This window comes from Lithobates pipiens, unplaced genomic scaffold, assembly GCF_037356315.1.
Source record: "Lithobates pipiens isolate NorthernLeopardFrog02 unplaced genomic scaffold, aLitPip1_a1.2 Scaffold_24, whole genome shotgun sequence".
Classification (NCBI taxonomy): Eukaryota; Metazoa; Chordata; class Amphibia; order Anura; family Ranidae; genus Lithobates; species Lithobates pipiens.
In genome coordinates this window covers 14,485,921-14,508,155 of record NW_027507786.1, presented here as the reverse complement: position 1 = coordinate 14,508,155, position 22,235 = coordinate 14,485,921, and the positions used below count along the sequence as shown (strand labels likewise).

The following is a 22,235-nucleotide window of genomic DNA, read 5'->3' as shown; positions in this document are numbered from 1 at the left end:
GCAGGTCCGGGAGGGAGAGTGGTGGGTTGGTAGGTCCGGGAGGGAGAGTGGTGGGTTGGCAGGTCCGGGAGGGAGAGTGGTGGGTTGGTAGGTCCGGGAGGGAGAGTGGTGGGTTGGCAGGTCCGGGAGGGAGAGTGGTGGGTTGGCAGGTCCGGGGGGGAGAGTGGTGGGTTGGTAGGTCCGGGAGGGAGAGTGGTGGGTTGGCAGGACCGGGAAGAAGAGTGGTGGCTCGGCAGGTCCGGGAGCGAGAGTGGTGGGTTGGCAGGACCGGGAAGAAGAGTGGTGGCTCGGCAGGTCCGGGAGGGAGAGTGGTGGGTTGGCAGGACCGGGAAGAAGAGTGGTGGCTCGGCAGGTCCAGGAGGGAGAGTGGTGGGTCGGCAGCCTATGTAGGGTGAGTGTAAAGAGTGTGGAGAACAGTAGTGCCATGGTCCTCATGCCAGGAGAAGTGCCATCAGCTCAGGAGATCAGGTGAGAACATGGCATTCTCACTGCTGCTTGCTGGAGACACACTACTGTGACAGGGAGAGGATTAGGGTTACCACCTGTCCAGGACTGACCCAGATAGTCTGGGTTTTGACTCATGTGTCCGGGTTTCAGATGCCTGAAACCCGGACACAGTATTCAGAATGGACTGCAGTTCCCCAAGTAACCGAGTACCACAAACCGTCAAGTACATAGGTGCGCGCATGGGCCTCACCTCCATACATGGACAGGAGAGGAGAGATGGCTCAATCTGCTCCTCCTCCTCCCACCCTTACTCCTCTGTCTGACCACCAACACTCCAATCCCCTGTATTCTGTGCCTCAGGAAAGGGATGGGTGGGCTAAAAATTTGAAGCTCAGTAGGCAGCAGATACATTGTAGATGAAAGGTGTCGATGCCTGAGCCACCATCCTGGGGTGAGTGAGCTCACCATCCAATGTCTGTGAGTACACCAAGGTAAGGGGGACTCCGATATAAGGGGTGCCCTGTGGACTCTGATGTACACACTCCTGAACATTGCACTCTGTGCAAGACACTCCTGAACCTTCCACTTTGTGAAACACACTCTTGAACCTTGCACTTTGTGCAACACACTCTTGAACCTTGCACCCTGCAACACACCCCTGAACCTTGCACTTTGTGCAACACACTCCTGAACCTTGCACCCTGTAACACACCCCTGAACCTTGCGGTCTGTGCAACACACTCCTGAACCTTGCAATTTGTGCAACACACCCTTGAACCTTTCTAATCTGTGCAACACACCCCTGAACCTTGCACTTTGTGCAACACACCCCTGAACCTTGCACTCTGTGCAACACACTCCTGAACCTTCCACTTTGTGCAACACACTCCTGAACCTTGCACTCTGTGCAACACACCCCTGAACCTTGCACTCTGTGCAACACACCCCTGAACCTTGCACTCTGTGCAACACACTCCTGAACCTTCCACTTTGTGCAACACACTCCTGAACCTGGCACTCTGTGCAACACACCCCTGAACCTTGCACTCTGTGCAACACACTCCTGAACCTTGCACCCTGAAACACACTCCCGAACCTTGCGCTTTGTACAACACACTCCCGAACCTTGCGCTTTGTACAACACACTCCCGAACCTTGCACTTTGTACAACACACTCCTGAACCTTCCACTTTGTGCAACACACTCCCGAACCTTGCGCTTTGTACAACACACTCCCGAACCTTGCACTTTGTACAACACACTCCTGAACCTTGCACTTTGTACACTCCCGAACCTTGCACTCTGTGCAACACACTCCTGAACCTTGCACTCTGTACAACACACTCCTGAAACCAAATGACGAAAAAAAAGACAATTATTATTTTTTGTTTTTTACAAAAAGATAAATAGCATTTTATTAACACTTTTTGCACCAACAAAAGTGACACTGCCCACCTTTTCATCAAACACAGCAAAAAGCTATGGTCACATTTTACATCACTTTGAGGCACAAAGCAAAACAAAAACAAAAAAACAAATAAAAAAATCAACAGATTTCATTTTTTTTGTTTTTTTTTAGTTTTCAAAGATTTTCAAGGCCTGTATGTTTTTGCATTTTTTTTGTCCTTGATTTCTTTTTCAAGGTCGATATTGCAGTAGCAGACCCTCCAATCACTAACACAGTACAATGGGTGGAATAAAAACAGGGGAGTCACTAACACACATATAGAATCATTTTATGTTGGTCGGGATTATGCATCGTGATTAAAAAAATCACTCCTATGGATTGGATGGGGGCGGATCGCATTACCGTTTGGTCTCAAATAACCAGCTCTAAGCAGTATAAGATAGCGGAAAGGTGTACGTTTAAAAAAAAAAAAAAACAGAATTGTGCTGTTTTTATCAACTTTATTGCTCGGTGTGTCTGTTAAAATGCTTTAAATATTTTCTCAATAAATTATACATATTATATATTTTATTATATAGGTTTTAAATAAATTGATATATTCTATTAGATTTTTTATTTATTTTTTTGAGCTGTGAATATTTAATATTTAACTCCCTGAAAATAAATACAATTTTTAAAAAGCGGACGGTGATTTTAAAATATTGATCTTTAATAGTCCAGTTCTGAATGAACTACAAAAAAATAAAAAATAAATAAAAAAAAGGGCAATATATTCTATTCGATTTTTTATTTATTTTTTGAGTTGTGAATATTTTATATTTAACTCCCTGGAAATAAATAAAAATTTTACAAAGCGGATGGTGATTTTAAATATTGATCTTTAATAGTCCAGTTCTGAATCAACTACAAAAAAAAAAAAGGCACCCTAATTTATTTAATTTTAAATTGATTAAATGAAATCAATTAACGAAACCCAAATGCTTCACCAATTGCACCAATTATTCTACTGACAAACGACGGGGCCACGTGTATAAAATTGGAGCAAAATCTCAACACAGAAAGGGGAACTTTCAATGTACCTCCAATAGATACTTTCACAGAAATTATCCGAAATAATAATTGAAACTTTTGTTTTTTTTTACAAAATCTCAATAAAAATCGCTCAAAAGGGGCATTAAAACCACATCATGTTAAATATTACATTAGATAGAGGCTCACGTTGGAGATCAGATCGACAGTATCTTTCAATTTGAATATGCAGAATTTACAGAATGAGAACCAAAGCCTACGCGTTTCCGCAAAACGCGTAGGCTTTGGTTCGCATTCTGTATATTCGTATTGAAGATACTGTCTTTCTAATTAACGTGAGCCCCTATCTACTGTAATATTTAGCAAGATGTGGTTTTAATGCCCTATTGGGCGATTTAAAAAAAAATATATTTTTTTTTGCAAAAAAAGTATAATTATTTTTTTGGGATCGTTTATGTCAAAGTCTCTATTGGAGGTATATTGAGGTTTTCTTATGCTGCGTACACGCGATCGGAATTCTCGTCTGAAAAAGCTCTGATGGTTTTCCCGACGGAATTCAGCTCAAGCTGTCTTGCCTACACACAGTCGCACCAAATTCCGATCGTTTATAAACGCGGTGACGTACAACACGTACGACGGGACTAGAAAAAGGAAGTTCAATAGCCAGTAGCCAATAGCTTCCATCTCGTAGTTGAATCCGAGCGTGCGTGATTTTTTGGCGTGTCGGAATTGCATACACACGATCGGAATTTCCGATAGAAAGTTTTTTCCATCGGGAAAATTGAGAACATGCTATAAATTTTTGGCTGGCGGAAACTCCGACCGCAAAATTCCAATGGAGCGTACACACGGTCGCATTTTCTGATGAAAAGCTCTCATCGGTCTTTTTCTGGCCGGAATTCCCGAACGTGTGTACGCGGCCTTTGATTACTTTTTTGGGGATGATGCCTCCTTTAGTACTATTGGTATAATTGGGTTCACCACTAATGCCCCGTACACACGATCGGAAATTTCGACCAGCAAAAGACCGATGAGAGCTTTTTTTTGGTCGGAAAATGCGACCGTGTGTGTGTGTAGGCTCCTTCGGACTTTTGCTGGCCGAATTCCCGCCAGCAAAAGATTGAGAGCAGGTTCTCAATTTTTTTCGGGTTGGAAAAAGTTCCGATCGGAAATTCCCATCGTCTGTACCAAATTCCGACGTGCAAAATTCCTACGCGTGCTCGGAAGCATTGAACTTCATTTTCTCGGCTCGTCGTAGTGTTGTACGCCACCGCGTTCTTGGCGGTCCAAAGTTCAGCGGACGTTTGTGTGACCCGTGTGTATGCGAGCCAAGCTTGAGCGGAATTCCGCCGGAAAACACCATCCAAGATTTTTCCAATTATGGCAGAGCAGGTGGATTTTCTCGGTATCGGGAGCTTAAGTGGCTCCATTCTTGTTCCTCTGCCCCCCCCCCCCCCCCGATGTTAACAGATCATGGACTGTCTTGGAGCTTGCACCCTTTGGTCGGGTGAGCAGAGAGGGGAGCCTTGTAGTGGAATAGTTGGGATTTACAGTAAACATCACACTTGACCCATCAAAGTACCACAATGCATAGATGTGCGTACACGTGTTGTGGTGTGCTGGGCCAGGTACATTTTTTTGGTTCATTTGACCCCATTAAAGACCCATAGAAAATGAATGGGCTGCGCCAACGCAATACACTATATTACCAAAAGTATTGTGACGCTGGCCTTTACACGCACATGAACTTTAATGGCATTCTAGTCTTAGTCCGTAGGGTTCAATATTGCGTTGGCTCCGCCCTTTGCAGCTATAACAGTTTCAACTCTTCTGGGAAGGCCGTCCACAAGGTTTAGGAGTGTGTCTATGGGAATGTTTGACCATTCTTCCAGAAGCGCATTTGTGAGGTCAGGCACTTCGGGGTGAGGTCAGGACTCTGTGTAGGCCAGTCAAGTTCCTCCACCCCCAAACTCACTCATCCATGTCTTTGTGGACCTTGCTTTGTGCACTGGTGCGCAGTCATGTTGGAACAGGAAGGGGCCACCCCCAAAACTGTTCCCACAAAGTTGGGAGCATGAAATTGTCCAAAAGGTCTTGGTAGAGAGTTTCCTTCACTGGAACTAGGGGGCCAAGCCCAACCCCAGAAAAACAACCCCCCCCCACACCATAATCCCCCCTCCACCAAATGATTTGGACCAGTGCACAAAGCAAGGTCCATAAAGACATGGATGAGCGAGTTTGGGGTGGAGGAACTTGACAGCATACCAAGACATTTTGGACAATTTCATGCTCCCAACTTGGTGAGGACTTGCTTTGTGCACTGGTCCACATTATTTGGTGGAGGGGGCATTAAGGTGTGGGGGTTGTTTTTCAGGGGTTGAGCTTGGCCCCTTAGTTCTACTGAATGGAACTCTTAAGGAGTCAGCATACCAAGATATTTTGGACAATTTCATGCTCTCAAATTTGTGGGAACAGTTTGGGGACGGCCCCTTCCTGGTCCAACATGACTGCTCACCAGTGCACATAGCAAGGTCCATAATGACATGGATGAGCGAGTTTGGGGTGGAGGAACTTGACTGGCCTGCACAAAGTCCTGACCTCAACTTGCTTCTGGAAGAATGGTCAAACATCCCCATAGACACCCTCCTAAACCTTGTGGACGGCTTCCCCAGAACAGTTGAAGGTGTTATAGCTGCAAAGGGCGGGGCCAACTCAATATTGAACCCTATGGACTAAGACTGGGATGCCATTAAAGTTCATGTGCGTGTTAAGGCAGGCGTCCTAATACTTTTGGTAATATAGTGTATGTATAAATGGACAAAAAAAAAAAAAGTGCATCAAATTTTAGGGAATGGCTTCAATGGACCCTAAAACAAAAAAGGATTGTAGAAAAAGTGCTTCTAGTGCTTGACAACATGGTGCTGACCTTGGAAGAGACTGGCTTGTGCCAATATTCATCTAGTACAGCCTTTCTCAACCTTTCTTTCCCTGAAGGAACCCCTAAAATTATTTTGAGATCTCAAGGAACCCCCGCTAAAAATGATATCTATATTTCACAGTACAATTGCTTGATCAGTAAGCTGTTGAAAGTTTTAAATATGGCATACCTAGAATATCTGACATCCAGAGCGGATTATTTTATTCTAAAATTAAATGGCCAGAGAAGAAAAGATTGGGAAATCTGAATTGCCCCCTTTACACTAGTCATCAGCAGAAAAGTGTCCCCTTGTGCTCAGTGGGGAAATGCCCCCCTACATTGGTGGCCAGTGGCCAAATGCCCCCTTACATTGGAAATCAGTGGACAGATACCCCCTTACATTGGTCTTCAGTGGGAAAATGCCCTCTTACATTGATCTTCAGTGGGCAAATGCCCCCTTACATTGGAAATCAGTGGACAAATGCCCCCCTTACCTTGGTCTTCAGTGGGCAAATGCCCCCTTACATTGGTTATCAGTGGACAAATGTCCCCTTACTTTGGTCATCAGTGGACAAATGCCCCCTTACATTGATCATCAGTGTACAAATGCCCGCTTACATTGGTCTTCAGTGGGCAAATGCCCCCTTACATTGGAAATCAGTGGACAAATGCCCCCCTTACATTAGTCTTCAGTGGGCAAATGCCCCTTTACATTGGAAATCAGTGGACAAATGCCCCCCTTACATTGGTCTTCAGTGGACAAATGCCCCCTTACATTGATCATCAGTGAACAAATGCCCGCTTACATTGGTCTTCAGTGGGCACATGCCCCCTTACATTGGAAATCAGTGGACAAATTCCCCCCTTACATTTGTCTTCAGTGGGCAAATGCCCCCCTTACATTGGTCTTCAGTGGGCAAATGCCCCCCCTTACATTGGTCTTCAGTGGGCAAATGCCCCCTTACGTTGGTCTCAGTGGACAAATGCCCCCTTACTGCACACGACAATAAAACAGAATTGCCCATGTGATTTTTAAAGAGCACACCTCAAGTAAAATGTATAAATGATTTATTTAACGAACGTTTAAAAACAACATATAATACAGAAAAAAGAAAATATATTAAATATCAACATATTGGTAAATTTTACATTCATGTAATAAACCTTTCTATTAGACCTGGATATGTCATAAAGATGATCAGTAGTCTGGGATAGCTGTGCTAGGTCCCGACGCGTTTCACGAGAGGAGTCTCGCTTTTTCAGGAGGAGCACAGATAGATTCAATTAGTGAACGACTCCTGGCCTACTAGCGTGGCATAGAAGACTTTTTGTGTCCAAAAGATTTATATAGATGGTATGCTACCCGAAACTTATGAAAGAAACTTCAAAATCGAAGAACGTCCATACGAGTAGATGGATAAATGTATAAAATGCCAACCATGCCACCAAGCTTCCCCCCCGGGAGCTGTGTGAGGGCGGGCAGATGGAAACCAAGTTACTGGCCACCAGTTGCCAAGTTTGTTTTGCTCCCAGGGTGTGGGTACTTTCGTTGTGGGATTTACATCCTTCGCTCTGGTTCCAGTCTCTTGTGGCTTCCCATTGGTTTCCATCTCGCCGCCCTCACACAGCTCACAGGGGGAAGCTTGGTGGCATGGTTGGCATTTTATAAATTTATCCATCTACCTGTATGGACGTTCGATTTTGACGTTTCTTTTATAAGTTTAGGGTAGCATACCCACCTATATAAATCTTTTGGACACTTCACAAAAAGTCTTCTATGCCACGCTAGAAGCCAGGAGTCGTTTACTAATTGCATCTATCTGTGCTTCTCCCGAAGAAGGAGACTCCTCTTGCGAAACGCGTCGAGACCTAGCACAGCTATCCCAGACTACTGACAGTCATCTTTATGACATATCCAGGTTTCATGGAAAGGTTCATTACATGAATGTAAAATTTACCAATATGTTGATATTTAATATATTTTCTTTTTTCTTTATTACATGTTGTTTTTAAATGTATGTTAAAATAAATCATTTATACATTTTACTTGAAGTGTGTTCTTTAAAAGTCCCATGGTCAATTCTGTTTTTTGTGGTGTACATACTATTGGGGACTGAATATCACCTCCACCCATCTCATACCAGCTCTACTCTCTCTGTAGCCCCCATACATTGGTCTTCAGAGGGCAAACGCCCCCTTACGTACGTAATCAGTGGGAAAATGCCCGCTTACATTGGTTGTCAGTAGACAAATGTCCCCTTACGTTGGTCGTCAGTGGACAAATGCCCCCTTACACTGGTCATCAGTGGAAAAATGCCCCCTTATATTGGTTGCAGCAGCGAACAAACGTCCCCTTACAAAATCGGACAAATTGCCCCTTACATTGGTCTTCAGTGGGCAGGTGCCCCCTTACATTGGTCATCAGTGGACAAATGCCCCCTTACGTTGGTCTTCAGTAGACAAATTCCCCCTTACAGTGGTCATCAGTTGACAAATGCCCCCTTACATTGGTCATTAGTGGATAAACAACCCCTTACATTGGTTTCAGTGGACAAATACCCCCTTACATTGGTCTTCAGTAGACAAATTCCCCCTTACAGTGGTCATCAGTCGACAAATGCCCGCTTACATCGGTCATCAGTGGAAAAATATCCCCTTATATTGGTTGCAGCAGTGAACAAACTTCCCCTTACAATGGTCATCGGTGGACAAATGCCCCCTTACATTGGTTTTCAGTGGGCAAATGCCCCCTTACATTGGTGTCAGTGGAGAAACACCCCCTTACAGTGGTTTCAGTGGACAAATACCCTGTTACAATGGTCATCAGTGGACAAATCCCCCCTTAAAGTGGTCTTCAGTAGACAAATGTTCCCTTACATTGGACATTAGTAGACAAATGTCCCCTTATATTGGTCATTACTGGATACATACCCCCTTACATTGGTCATCAGTGGACAAATTCCCCCTTACAGTGGTTTTCAGTAGACAAATATCCCCTTACATTGGACATTAGTAGACAGATGTCCCCTTACATTGGACATTAGTAGACAAATGTCCCCTTACATTGGTCATCAGTGGACAAATTCCCCCTTACAGTGGTCTTCAGTAGACAAATGTCCCCTTACATTGGACATTAGTAGACAAATGTCCCCTTACGTTGGACATTAGTAGACAAATGTCCCCTTACGTTGGACATTAGTAGACAAATGTCCCCTTACGTTGGACATTAGTAGACAAATGTCCCCTTACATTGGTCATTAGTGGATAAATACCCCCTTACATTGGTCATCAGTGGACAAATTTCCCCTTACAGTGGTTTTCAGTAAACAAATGTCCCCTTAGATTGGACATTAGTAGACAAATGTCCCCTTACATTGGTCATTAGTGGATAAATGCCCCCTTACATTGGTTGTCAGTGGAAAAATATTGCTTTAAATTGATGGCCAGTGAAAAAAAAAAAAACCTTACATCAGTGCAGAAGTGGCCCCTTACAATGGTATGTCAGTAGGAAATTGCCCCACTCACATCCGTGGCCATTATTTGGTGGAGGAACCCTAGGGTTCCACAGAACCCTGGTTGAGAAAGCCTGATCTATTAGTTTACTATAGTTAGAGATAAGCAAACAATTTAAAATTGATACAGTTTTTAGCTATCTTATACATTTCAAATAAACACTACTTCTACTACTACACACTACTACTAGGGTACTACTACTACTACCACCACTACTACTACTACTACTACTACTACTACTACTACTACTACTACTACTACTACTACTACTATTACCACTGCTACACTAATACTAGACTAATACAAATATAAAATAATTGTAAATAAACTCTCTATTAAAGTTTTTGTTAACTGCTCTTTTAAATATTCTGAATTTTAGAAAAATAAAAGTTTAACGGTTTATAACTTATGAAATCATTTGACCTAAATGTTAATAAAGAACTGAAGGCTTTCCCGTCATCTCTAACTACAGTAACGTGTGCTTACCAGTATATAATTTAGTGCTGTAAATAACATTTTTTAAAAATGTCCTTCCACAGGTTTATGTTACTTACAGTATATTTTATGGGGTCAGTTTTAATTTTTTATTTTTTAATTTTTTTTGTGGTCCCTTCAAAGAGGAGGTTCTACTAAATATATTAAATATGTGTTGGTACGTTTGCTTTTAGAATTCTAAAAACTAATATACAGAACTTGTAGTATATAGAGCAGTGATGGCGAACCTCGGCACCCCAGATGTTTTGGAACTACATTTCCCATGATGCTCCACTACACTACAGAGTGCCAGAGCATCATGGGAAATGTAGTTCCAAAACATCTGGGGTGCCGAGGTTTGCCATCACTGATATAGAACTTGTGCTAAAGTTTATACAAAACTAGTAGATCCCCATAGCATTGCAGTCAACATCCACAAGTGCATTTACTATAAGATGCTAGTGTTACATATTAAATATTGTAGCCCAACACAAAAAAAAAAAAAGAAAATAAAAAAAAATCATCCTGTGCACCTATTGTATGATATTTCCAACAACCCAACTCTAAATGTGTCTCCTTTTGATGTCCCTTAATGTGTAGCCATTTTAAATGCATTTAGGTGGGTCACCACCAGCTAAGTATTTATATATATATATATATCTATATTAAATGTAGGCGCTACCAAAATGTTACACCCGATCCACCTACATTCATGAATCCCAGATATGTTGTTTGAAAAATATTCACATTTCTGTACAAATGGCGAGCTTCTTCCATATTCATTATTGATGATGCCACCGGGTTGGTGGTTTACCAGTTAACAATCCTCTATGTGCTTCCAGAAATTCACGTTGATTACTTCAAGAGTTTGGTGAGTTAAACTGTTGTATCTTGACTGGTTACACTTCCAAGGGCTAAATTAAAACAAAGTTCTGGATAATAGGTTTGTTTAATTTGTATTTTTTGCTGGTTAAAATCGCCATCCATTTCCTAATGAAAGTCAGTCTCGTCGGTTGACTACGAGTCAGTCTCGTCGGTTGAGTACGAGTCAGTCTCGTCGGTTGACTACTAGTCAGTCTCGTCGGTTGACTACGAGTCAGTCTCGTCGGTTGACTACGAGTCAGTCTCGTCGGTTGACTACGAGTCAGTCTCGTCGGTTGACTACGAGTCAGCCTCGTCGGTTGACTACGAGTCAGCCTCGTCGGTTGACTACGAGTCAGCCTCGTCGGTTGACTACGAGTCAGCCTCGTCGGTTGACTACGAGTCAGTCTCGTCGGTTGACTACGAGTCAGTCTCGTCGGTTGACTACGAGTCAGTCTCGTCGGTTGACTACGAGTCAGTCTCGTCGGCTGACTACGAGTCAGCCTCGTCAGTTGACTACGAGTCAGTCTCGGCGGTTGACTACCAGTCAGTCTCGTCGGTTGACTACGAGTCAGTCTCGGCGGTTGACTACGAGTCAGTCTCGTCGGTTGACTACGAGTCAGTCTCGTCGGTTGACTACGAGTCAGTCTCGTCGGTTGACTACGAGTCAGTCTCGTCGGTTGACTACGAGTCAGTCTCGTCGGTTGACTACGAGTCAGCCTCGTCGGTTGACTACTAGTCAGTCTCGTCGGTTGACTACGAGTCAGCCTCGTCGGTTGACTACCATTAGTCTTGTAGAGATCTACGAATATTTCTTCTTTTTTTTTTTCTTAAAAAGGCTCAAATGACACAGCAAAGATTTGGCAACATTGTTTCAGATGTTTAGCCGTTAGAGGGTGTCTTTTTGTGTCCAGTTTGTCTTTGTTGGAGATACTTCCTCTGTGCTATATCTAAGTGTGCTTTGACCATCTAGGATACTGCATCCATGGTGGCAATGTTTTCGGTAATGGCATTCTAAAATGAACTCCAGAGAAGATTCAATGGATGATGGTGCCAAGCCGATGTATTGTTCTTGTCCACTCGGGAACGTTGCTTGTAATCAAAGCTGGATCTTATCTTCATGTATGACATGTGTTTTCGATGATCCACCACTTGTGTGCAAACACTACGATGAATTTGACCACAGACACTAAGAAAAAAAAAAAAAACTAGCTACAACTTGAGTTAGGAGTAGTCTCCAGCTTCTTTATATTGGTATGACGCTTGTCCTTCTTCTTGTACAAACTCTTCTCTCTTATCCCAGCCGTTGGGCCAGCCGCTGTTCACCTGCGTGGTGGTGCCATAGGTTTTGGCGGTACCGTAATTGATATAATTTTGACTAATGTCCCCGCTCTCCTCATCTAACTCATCCTCGTGGATGAAGCCGCACTTCTCGTCGCTGGTCTGCTCGGGGTCCGCCCAAGGCTGCTTCTCTCCAGAGGCAAATAAGCCGTAGAAGATGACTCCACCGTAATGGACCATAGCTGCGATTAGGAAGACGTATTGCCATTCCTCACGCGTCTACAAAAGATTAAAAAAATAAAAATAAAATAAAGATTTATAGAAAGTTTGCAAGGAAGAGGTTATTAAAGCAATGGATTAAAACATTTATTGGTGAGGAACAGAACTGAGTGAAGTGATTCTCAGAAACCGATTTTGCCGAAAATTTTAGAGAAAAAGTAGCCTCAAATTCTGCCATATGCAAAATTTCATGAGAAAAAACCCCCCAAAAAAACATGGTTTTGTTTTCTAACAAAGCCATGTGATCATCATATCAGCACTGTCATGTGATCAATGTCTTTAAAAAAGGCTTGGATTCTTTCCTAAATGAACAAAATATAACTGGATACCAATATTTATAAGTAAAATTGACCCAGGAAATATCTGATTGCTTCTTCGGGGGATCATGAGGGAATTTTTTTTCACTACCGGAGCAAATTATATTGTGCTTTATTGTTTTTTTTTTTTTAATTCCTTCCTCTAGATCAACAGTGTGTATAAGGCAGTGTATATGGAGGTTTTTTATTTGTACATGTTTTGTTTTCTTGTTTTTTTGTTTTTTATAGTTTTTTTTGGGTTGAGTTGGATGTAATTATGTCTTGATTACCACAACGAAATACTTTTATTAAAGAAGATCTTACAATTATGTAAACATGTAGAAAAATGTATTATTATTATTAATAATTATAATATTATTATTAATAATAATAATAATAATAATAATAATAATAATAATAATAATACATGTTTCAACATGTTTGCATAGTTGTTAAGATCTTCTTTAATAAAAGTATTTCATTCTAAGTGATCAAGACATAGTTACATAGTTACATCCAACTCAACCCCCCCCCCCCCCCCCCAAAAAAAAATCAAAACAAACAAAAACAAAAACATGTATAAATCAAAAACCTCCATATATATTATTAATTAAAAAAAATAATAATTTCAATTATAAAACATGTAAATAAATAAAAAAACAAACAATATTCTCAGGCTCTATTTAAAGCCCATTGCACCACCTTCATTTTTTTAAATCCATTATTGCATTGAGAAAATTCTGATTTTCACCAAAATTTGGACAAAAACTCTTAATTTATCTCATCCCTAGTGGGTAATTGACCACAGGTTAGTGAATTATTAAGAATTCCTCACATCTGTCCACCAACCCACATAGGTTAGCGCTCAACTTCCAGTAGCTTACTGGTGAGTGCATAAGCAGTTTTCTGCTGGTTTAGTATTCCCCTGTGCCGCACGCTTTAGTGCCGGCTCTTTGACCTCTCCTGCTTTTCCTCCTTTTGCTGAACTTACTGCCCTTTGCTATATACCTCTCCCCTCCCCTTTCTACCTTTTCCCACCTTCTTTGCTTCTGGATACTGCCCTCCCTTACAACCCTTCCTGAGTTTGTAGACCTCCCCCCATCCCCGTGAGACGCTATGGCAGACTCGATCACAGTGACTTCCTTTAATGCGCGGGGATTGAACACCCCAGAAAAGAGACGTATGCTCATGCGAGATCTTCGGAAGTCCCACGCAGACGTGGCCTTCATACAAGAGACCCACTTTAAGGATGATAAACTTCCCCGTCTCCAGACCAGACTCTATCCCCTGGCTTACCATTCTACCAACCCCTCCTCCAAGACAAAGGGAGTGTCCATTCTGATCTCTAGTAGATTGCCGTGGCGCTTCCAAGACGTGCTGGCTGACTCTGGGGGTCGATACATCTTCCTTAAGGGTCAGATTGGGGATGCCCAGTTCACACTGGCGACGTTGTATGCCCCCAATACCCTCCAGGACAAATTTCTTAGGGGGACCCTGGACTCCCTGATGAGATTTAAGGAAGGTCAACTAATACTGGGGGGAGACTTTAACGTGCCTTTGACCCCCTCCACTGACTCCTCCACGGGTAGCTCTTCAGTCCCGGTGGCGACAAGGAAACGCATAACACAATCCTTATTTAGGGCCCAATTACTTGACATTTGGCGGTTACAACATACTGGGGAACGGGATTACACATGTTATTCACCCCCACACAAGTTGTATTCCAGAATAGATCTTTTTATGATACCACATGACCAACTCCACTTGGTGGCCTCTTCCTCTATTGGACTGATTACGTGGTCTGACCACGCACCCATTTCTCTTGTCTACACTCTATCCGCTAGCCCTTCACCCAGGTCTCTGTTTTGGCGGTTAAATGAAAGCCTCCTCCAGGCGCCGGAGGTCCTGACAGAGGTGACTAAGGAGCTTGACAATTATTTCCGAGAAAACGACACGCACGGTGTCGACCCTGGGGTGTTATGGGAGGCCCACAAGTGTGTCATCCGGGGAATTTTTGTCAAACATGGTGCGCGGATCAAAAAGGCAAGAAACGCACAACTCGCGCCTCTGCTTTCGAACCTAGCGGCTCTTGAAGCCCGACACAAACATGCCCCTTCACGATCCCTCGACACGGAAATACAGACTCTACGCACACAGATTACGGATCTGCTCTATTACAAAGCGAAAGCGGCCCTACAATTTTCCCGTAAATTAACCTATGAGTCGGGGGATAAATGCGGGAGGAACTTAGCCAACTCAGTTAAAGACATAAAATCTCGGTCATATATACCTCAGATTGTGGACCAGACTGGGTTCAGAGCTTCGACCCCTACTCAGATAGCGGAGGGTTTCGGGGCATTTTATTCCAACCTCTACAACCTCCCCACCACAGATGCCAGACAGGGAGACATAGATGCCTATATCACAAACTCCCACATGCCATCTTTGCCCCCAGAGATTACTGAACTTCTTGATGAGCCGATTACCCTGGAGGAAGTGCAGGGGGCGATAGGTTCCATGAAACTGGGAAAGGCCCCGGGCCCTGATGGCTTTACGGCCCAATATTACAAGGTCCTCCTTCCTATTCTTGGACCACGCCTGGTGACGTTGTTTAATGCATTGGGCTCGGAGGGCAGGTTTCCTAGAGACACCCTTAGGGCCCATATTTCTTTGATCCATAAAGAAGGGAAAGACCCAGCCCTATGTGGGAGTTACAGGCCCATCTCCCTTCTCAATTTAGATTTGAAACTATTCTCTAAGATTTTGGCGACGAGACTTGCACGGCACCTTCAATCTCTAATCCATCTGGATCAGGTGGGCTTTATACCCACAAGGGAAGCGAGAGACAACACTGTCAAAGTGCTTAATCTCTTGCACGTAGCGCAGTCCACCCGCACTCCCTGTGTTTTTGTGAGCACGGATGCGGAAAAGGCCTTTGACCGGGTTAATTGGAACTTTATGTTCTCGGTTCTCCGTCACATTGGCCTGGGCGACAGGATGATGGGGTGGGTGAGTAGTATCTACTCGCATCCCTCGGCTCAAGTGAAGGCTAATGGGGTGCTTTCATCCCCCTTTGTTATTGGGAATGGAACCAGGCAGGGTTGCCCCTTATCCCCCCTGCTTTTTGCCCTTTCACTGGAACCGTTTCTCTCTACGATAAGACAGAACCCTGATATCATAGGCCTCCAGGTGGGTGACATTTCCTGCAAAATTTCGGCTTATGCTGATGACATGATGTTCACTTTGTCGAAACCTAGACTCTCCCTCCCGAACCTTCTGGCTGAGTTTAAGACCTATGGCATTCTTTCCAACTTAAAGATAAATTTTGCCAAATCTGAGGCCATGGGGGTGGCTTTGCCCCCTCAAACATTGTTGGATATGAAATCTAATTTCCACCTTAAATGGACGACTTCGGCCCTGAAATACCTAGGCACGTACATCCCTGCGGACATCTCACGCACATATGAGCTGAACTTCCCCCCTTTACTGATTACTATTCGCAGTTTACTGGAGAAGTGGCATAACCATCTCCACTCTTGGTTCGGGAAGTGTAATCTCGTTAAGATGAGCATTCTCCCTAAATTCACTTACCTTGTTCAGGCCCTCCCAGTGCATATCCCGTCTTCCTTCTTTAAGCGAGTGCAGGCCCTGATTACCCGTTTTATCTGGGCCCATAAAAAGCCCAGAATTAGACGTTCCCAGTTGACCCTCTCCAAGCAGCACGGGGGACTCGCGTTGCCAGATTTTCGACGCTATTTCTTGGCCTCCCACCTGGGTCGCATTCTTGATTGGAACCGCAATATACCTTCGAAGCTTTGGGTTCGGATTGAACAATCTCAGACTCGCATACCGTTGCATAGCGCCTTGTGGTGCTTTAAAGACTTACCCCGGAACCTGAAATCCCACCCGACCATTGGTGTTACTTTGCGGCATGGCCACCGGGCGGCTATTCAAGCAGCCCTCACATCCCCCCCCTCCCCTTTACTTCCCGTGCTCGGCCACCCGAAATTTGAACCAGGCTTACTACGCTCGGAATATACCTTTCTCCGGAGTTCCGGGCCTATTTACGCGGCGCGTTTTGTCACCGAAGGGAAGTGGCCGTCCATCTCGGCCTTGTCTGATTTGTCGGGCACCTTCAGGGTGCCTTTCTGGAGGGCGGTACAATTGCACCATTTTCTACATTCCCTCCCCGATCCCAATGCCTTCACACGGCAACTGACGACGTTTGAGGACCTTTGTACGGGCACGGACCCGTTGCCGCATACCCTCTCTCAAACCTACTGTCTACTGAACACACCAGCGGACCAGACGCCGCTGCCTTGCTTGTCCAAGTGGGAGAAGGACCTGAATTGCACGCTTTCCCCTGCTCAACGCCAGCGTATCATTACACTGGCACTTAAATCCTCACTATGCACTAAAATTCAAGAATCAAACTTTAAGCTATTCTCCCGCTGGTATCTGACACCTACTAGACTGCATAGGTGCTTCCCCTCTGCCTCTGACCGATGCTGGCGCTGCGGGGAGGGGGAGGGCACTTTGTTACATATTTTCTGGTCCTGTCCGAGGGTGAGAGACTTCTGGAGAGAAGTCCGCTGCATCACGCAGAGATTTACGGAGCTCTCTATACGAGACGAGCCCGAGTTCTTTCTTCTGCACCTCTCCGAGATCCCCATTAAAACATATAAAAAATCGATCCTGAGACACCTATTGAATGCAGCTAAGTCTTGCATACCTCTTTTGTGGAAACAATGCTCTCCCCCATCTATTGCATTATGGATTAGGAAAGTTGAGGAGATGAAGAAGATGGAGGATCTGATCCTCACATCACAAAACAAACAAGAAGTGTTTAAACGAACTTGGGACAATTGGAACCTCTTCATCTTCTCACACGAGGGTAGCCGTCTCTTGCAGACTTAGTGTGTTTTGCCAGCCCATTTTAGTATCTGCGCGCTGGATGCCATTGCGTCTCCTACCCCCCCTTCTTTCCTTTTTTCTCTCTATTTCTCTCTTCCTCCCTCTCGCTATCCCCTTCTCCTCCCTTTCTAATCGTCCTTTCTCCCTTGACCCCCCCTGTAAAACGGAAAAGGTTGGGAGTGAGGGCCCTTGCTCCCCCCGGCGGAGGTGTATTGATACCGCCCGGGGGGTCTTTCGGCTTTTCGGGCCTCTCATTGTTGTTATGATATGTACTGATGGGGTTACCTTGCTGTTTATTGTGTTCTCTTAAGGGTTATGTTTCCACACCGGAATGTGTTGTAACCCTGACGTGTAATGTGGGGACCCTTCCTCCCTTCTGTTGGTTCTGAATAAAAACTATATTTGAAAAAAAAAAAAGAATTCCTCACAATCCTCTCTGCTGGTGATTTCCAGGTGATTTAGGGTTGTATATTTGGAGGTTTTTTTTTTTTTTTTTTTTTAAACAACCCCCATTCCACCTATACCCAAAATATAAATGTGAAAAGGCTGAAGCTGATGACTGCATGAGCCTACAAATATGTTCATTTAAAGTGTACCTAAAGCAATAATAATAATAATAATAATAATAACAACATTTAAAAATATAATAAAATAACAATATATACTTGAAAGAGCCTCTGTAAGAAATTTATGTGAATTTTGGTGTTTTTTTAGGGTGCAATTAGCTTTAAATAGAAATTGCACCCTTAAAAACCACCAACATTCACATACATTTCTCTTTTCCATTGGCTCCAATACATCCTTGCAGCCTTAAATACCACAAAAAAAAAAAAAAAAATCACATAATTTTCTCATCCCCATTGGCTCCAATACATTTAGCCAAAATGGCGAAACCTCGCCTAACGTCTGGATTTTCCACTAAAATTTGGACAAAGCAAAAGCTCCTAATTTCTCTTATTAAGAGAACTTCTATTGGGGGGTTAATTGATTACAGGTGAGTGCACTGTTAAAAATTATTATCAGTTCACTCTGGTGGCAATTACAAGGAGATTTAGGGCTCTATATATATCAAGTCAGTTTTTGTATTTATTTTTTTTTAACAAAAAAAAAAAATGCCCATATCCAAGACATACACTGGTAAAGGCCAGAGCTCTTTAAAGATATAGGTTCACTTAAAGAGAAGATTTATAGTAGTGAATTTCACCAAAAAATTTCACCAAAATTTCACCAAAATTCACAAAAATTTCACAAAAATTTCACCCAAAAAAATTCACCAAAAACTTTCACCAAAAAATCACTACCATGTAAAACATATGCATCAGAACGACTGAATATTTGGTGGTAAATAAAATCATATTTTTAGTTTCAGATGGACTGGTGGAGGCCTAAACCAATGTCATTTTGAGTAGTTTTCACCTCTCTATTTGTCCTGGTGGGGAAATGCCTTCTCAGACAGTTGTCCCCAGGTGTCCTCATTGGAAAATTTCCTCTCTTTGAAATGTACGTGCTTTCTTTATTTAGAGAAATTGATATTTAGAAATGTATTCGAGAAAATCTATAGCTTATGAAATCCATGGAACTCCGGTGAAAACTGAAAAAAATGTTGGACTTGCCTCATTTTCTCACAATGGTGACCAAGAGGAAGCACAAAGGGCAAGGGTTCTAGTGCTTCCATACCCCATCAAAAATTATTTAAAATTTTCTTTCCTGTCCATTGAGGGACATGGGAAGTCTTTCACCTTTGTGTTATACTGCTTCCTACAAGAGGATTTGACACTAGCGAACAAGAAAATAAAAACTGTAGGGTAGTCCAAGATAACCGATCTTCAACCCAACAGACCTTCATTTTATTGCTAGTCTCCTAGTATCATTGAAACCCCCTTCTATTCTCTGCTGGGAGAAGTCCAACCTAATTTTTTCCTAGCATTTGTTCTTCATTTTTTGTTCACGTTTTTATGGATTGTTTGTGGTTGCTTGGCCATCAGCTGGACTGATTTTGGTTGTCCTGAAGGGTAGAACATCCTATGTACCTCAATAGGCGAGAAAGGAAATAGGATTTTTGTACTTATTGTAAAATACATTTCTTGGAGTGTAATGAGGGGAACAAGTCCCACCTTTCTGGATAATTATACTCTTGTTGGTATTGCTTTATTCTTTGTTTATCGGTATCCAATCCTCTTGTAGGTGGCAGTATAACCTAATGGTGAAAGGCTTCCAGTGTCCCTCAATGGACCAGGATTTTCGTACTCAGAAGATGTTGATCCTCCTAGAACACTAGCAAAAACAAACTGAGGTATGTTGGGTAGAGGAGAGGCCATCCTGTGTTGGACTGCAATTATTATTTTTTTCTTTATATCCAGTGTCCAATCCTCTTGTAGGTGGCAGTATAACCTAGGTGTGAAAGGATTCCAGTGTCCCTCAATGGACGAGAATTTCTGTACTCATCATAAAATCTATTTCTTAGAGTCCATTGAGGGAAACAGGTCCCACCCATATGAGTGATCATGCTCTAGGGACTGCTTCGTTCTTATTTTTTGTTAGTGTCCAATCCTCCTGTAAGTGTCATAAAAACTGAAAGGTGAAAGACTTCCTGTGTTCCTCAGTGGATGTTTTTTTTTTTTGCCTCACCGTAAGATCCATTTCTTGGAGTCTATTGGGGGGTATGGTGGTAGTAGAAAGGGTTATCCTTGTATGGCCTACTTTTTTTGTTTGCCATTGTCTGAATGATCCAAAAATATTAGGTTGGACTTTTCTCGGCAGAGTTGAGAAGACGTCGACCCACCAAGGACACCAGCAAAAAGCCGATGCATGCTGGGTAGAGAAGGGGTTGTCCTGAGCTGGCTTACAGTTTTTTTTTGCCAATGTCTAAACCTTCTGCAGGTGGCAAAATAACCCAGAAGTGAAAGACTTCCTATGTCCCTTAATGGATGAAGAATTTTTGCCTCACTGTAAGATCAATTTCTTGGATTCTATTGAGGGGAACAGATCCCAACCTCTTGATGATCATGCTCTTAGTACTGCTTCACTAGTAATCTGAGGTATGCTGGTAGCAGAAGGGTTGTCTGACCTATTTTTTTTTTTTGTCATTGTCCAAATGCAATGACAGGGGTCTCCTTTTAAACAAAGGGCCAATTTACTGTCCTTCAGACGTTAGGAGGGCCGGATTGTGGCCAGTGGGAGTAGAAAATGTCCTAGCATCAGTGTGAGTATATAATGCCTCATGTTTGGTGTCATTGTGAGGAATAGTGCCCTATCGTTGGTGTCAAAGGAAGGAAATGTGCCCCATCATTGGTGTCATTGCTCCCAATGACACCAACAACGGGCCACAATACCTTCCTTTGACCCCAGCGATAGGGCCCTATCATTTCTGCCCTATCATTAGTGTCACTGGGTAGAATAGTATCCCATTGCTGGTGTCAGTGACAGGAATTATGTCTACTGATGGTGCCAAAGGAAGAGTGCCCAAAGGGCCGCATAAAGGCAAGCAAAGGGCCACATCTAGCCCCCTGGACTGCAGTTTGGAGACCACTGTGCTATAAAAATATTAGGTTGGACTTTTCCTGGCAGAGTTGAGAAGGAGTCGATCCTCCTAGGACACTAGCAAAAAAAACTGACGCATGCTGGGTAGAGGAGGGGTTATCCTTGACTGCCCTATAGTTTTTTTTTGCCAGTGTCCAAACCTCCTGTAGGTGGCAGTATAACCCAGAGGCAAAAGACTTACTGTGTCCCTCAATGGACAAGGATTTTTGTACTCACTTTAAAATCCAAGAAACTCCAAAAAAACAGGAGTTTACGGTGAGTGCTAAAAAAAAAAAAAAAAACTATTTTGACTTTGGATATAAAGTTCTACCCTCTGATTAGGTTTAGGCAACCATCACAATTATGGACGTTGATCCTCCTAGGACATTAGCAAAAAACTGAGGGATGCTGGATAGAGGAGGGGTTATCCCTGGCCGGCCTATCGTTTTTTTTATTTTGCCAGAGTCCAAACCTCCTGTAGGTGGCAGTATACCCCGAAAGTGAAAGACTTCCTGTGTCCCTCAATGGATAAGGATTTTTTTACTCACTGTAAAATCCAAGAAACTCCAAAAATAAAAGGATTTTACGGTGAGTACAAAAAAACAACTAAGATATACAATTCTACCATCTGATTAGGATTAGGCAAACCTAACAATTATGGCCCAAAATGTCAATTTAAAATGAATATGCAAAAAAAATGTAACAAGATTTGCCATTAATAAGACAATAAATTTAGATCAGTTTGGCATTCTATTTTTTTTTCCTCCTCGTCCCATTCATTGCTGCGTGGGTGACAGCTCTGTGACTTGTAATAAGTGTTGGCTGGCGGTCCATGTATTTGCGGCGCTCAGCTTGTTTCTTTCGCAGTTAATTAAAACCTCTTGAACTCCTCGGTCACATGTGGACCAAAGAGAGAGAGAGTTTGAGGTTCTATATTTAGAAGCCTCAACGCTCTTCCTGACAGCGCCGGATCTGTAATGAGTTCAGGAAAGGAGCTTGAGATGGAACGTACTTTGTTCTTAGTCATGGCTCCGACGATCAGGGGGCACACCATCCCGGACAGGGTGCCGACGCCGTTGGAGATCCCCATCAGAATGCTGGCATAGCGAGGAGCGATGTCAAGATGGTTGACGTTGAATCCTAGAGAGAGAGAGAACATCGAATTCAGACATAGCAGGCCCAATCAAGAACCCGGCAATAAAAAGTCACTTCACCCAAGGTGCTTACCACCCAATAAATATATATATATATATATATATATATATATATATATATATATATATATATATATATATAT

General features: G+C 43.1%; 1 protein-coding gene across 1 annotated transcript in view; it reads right to left on the bottom strand.

The window, feature by feature from the left end:
• Positions 1-7,809: 7,809 nt before the first annotated feature.
• SLC17A6 (solute carrier family 17 member 6) overlaps positions 7,810-22,235 on the bottom strand; it is a 119,318-nt gene continuing 104,892 nt past the window's right edge. The window contains exons 11-12 of the mRNA XM_077453613.1: positions 21,951-22,078; positions 7,810-12,209 (exon numbers count right to left, since the gene is read on the bottom strand). Of these exons, the coding sequence (XP_077309739.1) occupies positions 11,874-12,209; positions 21,951-22,078 (464 nt within the window). The 3' untranslated portion in view covers positions 7,810-11,873. The remainder of the gene's footprint in view (positions 12,210-21,950; positions 22,079-22,235) is intronic.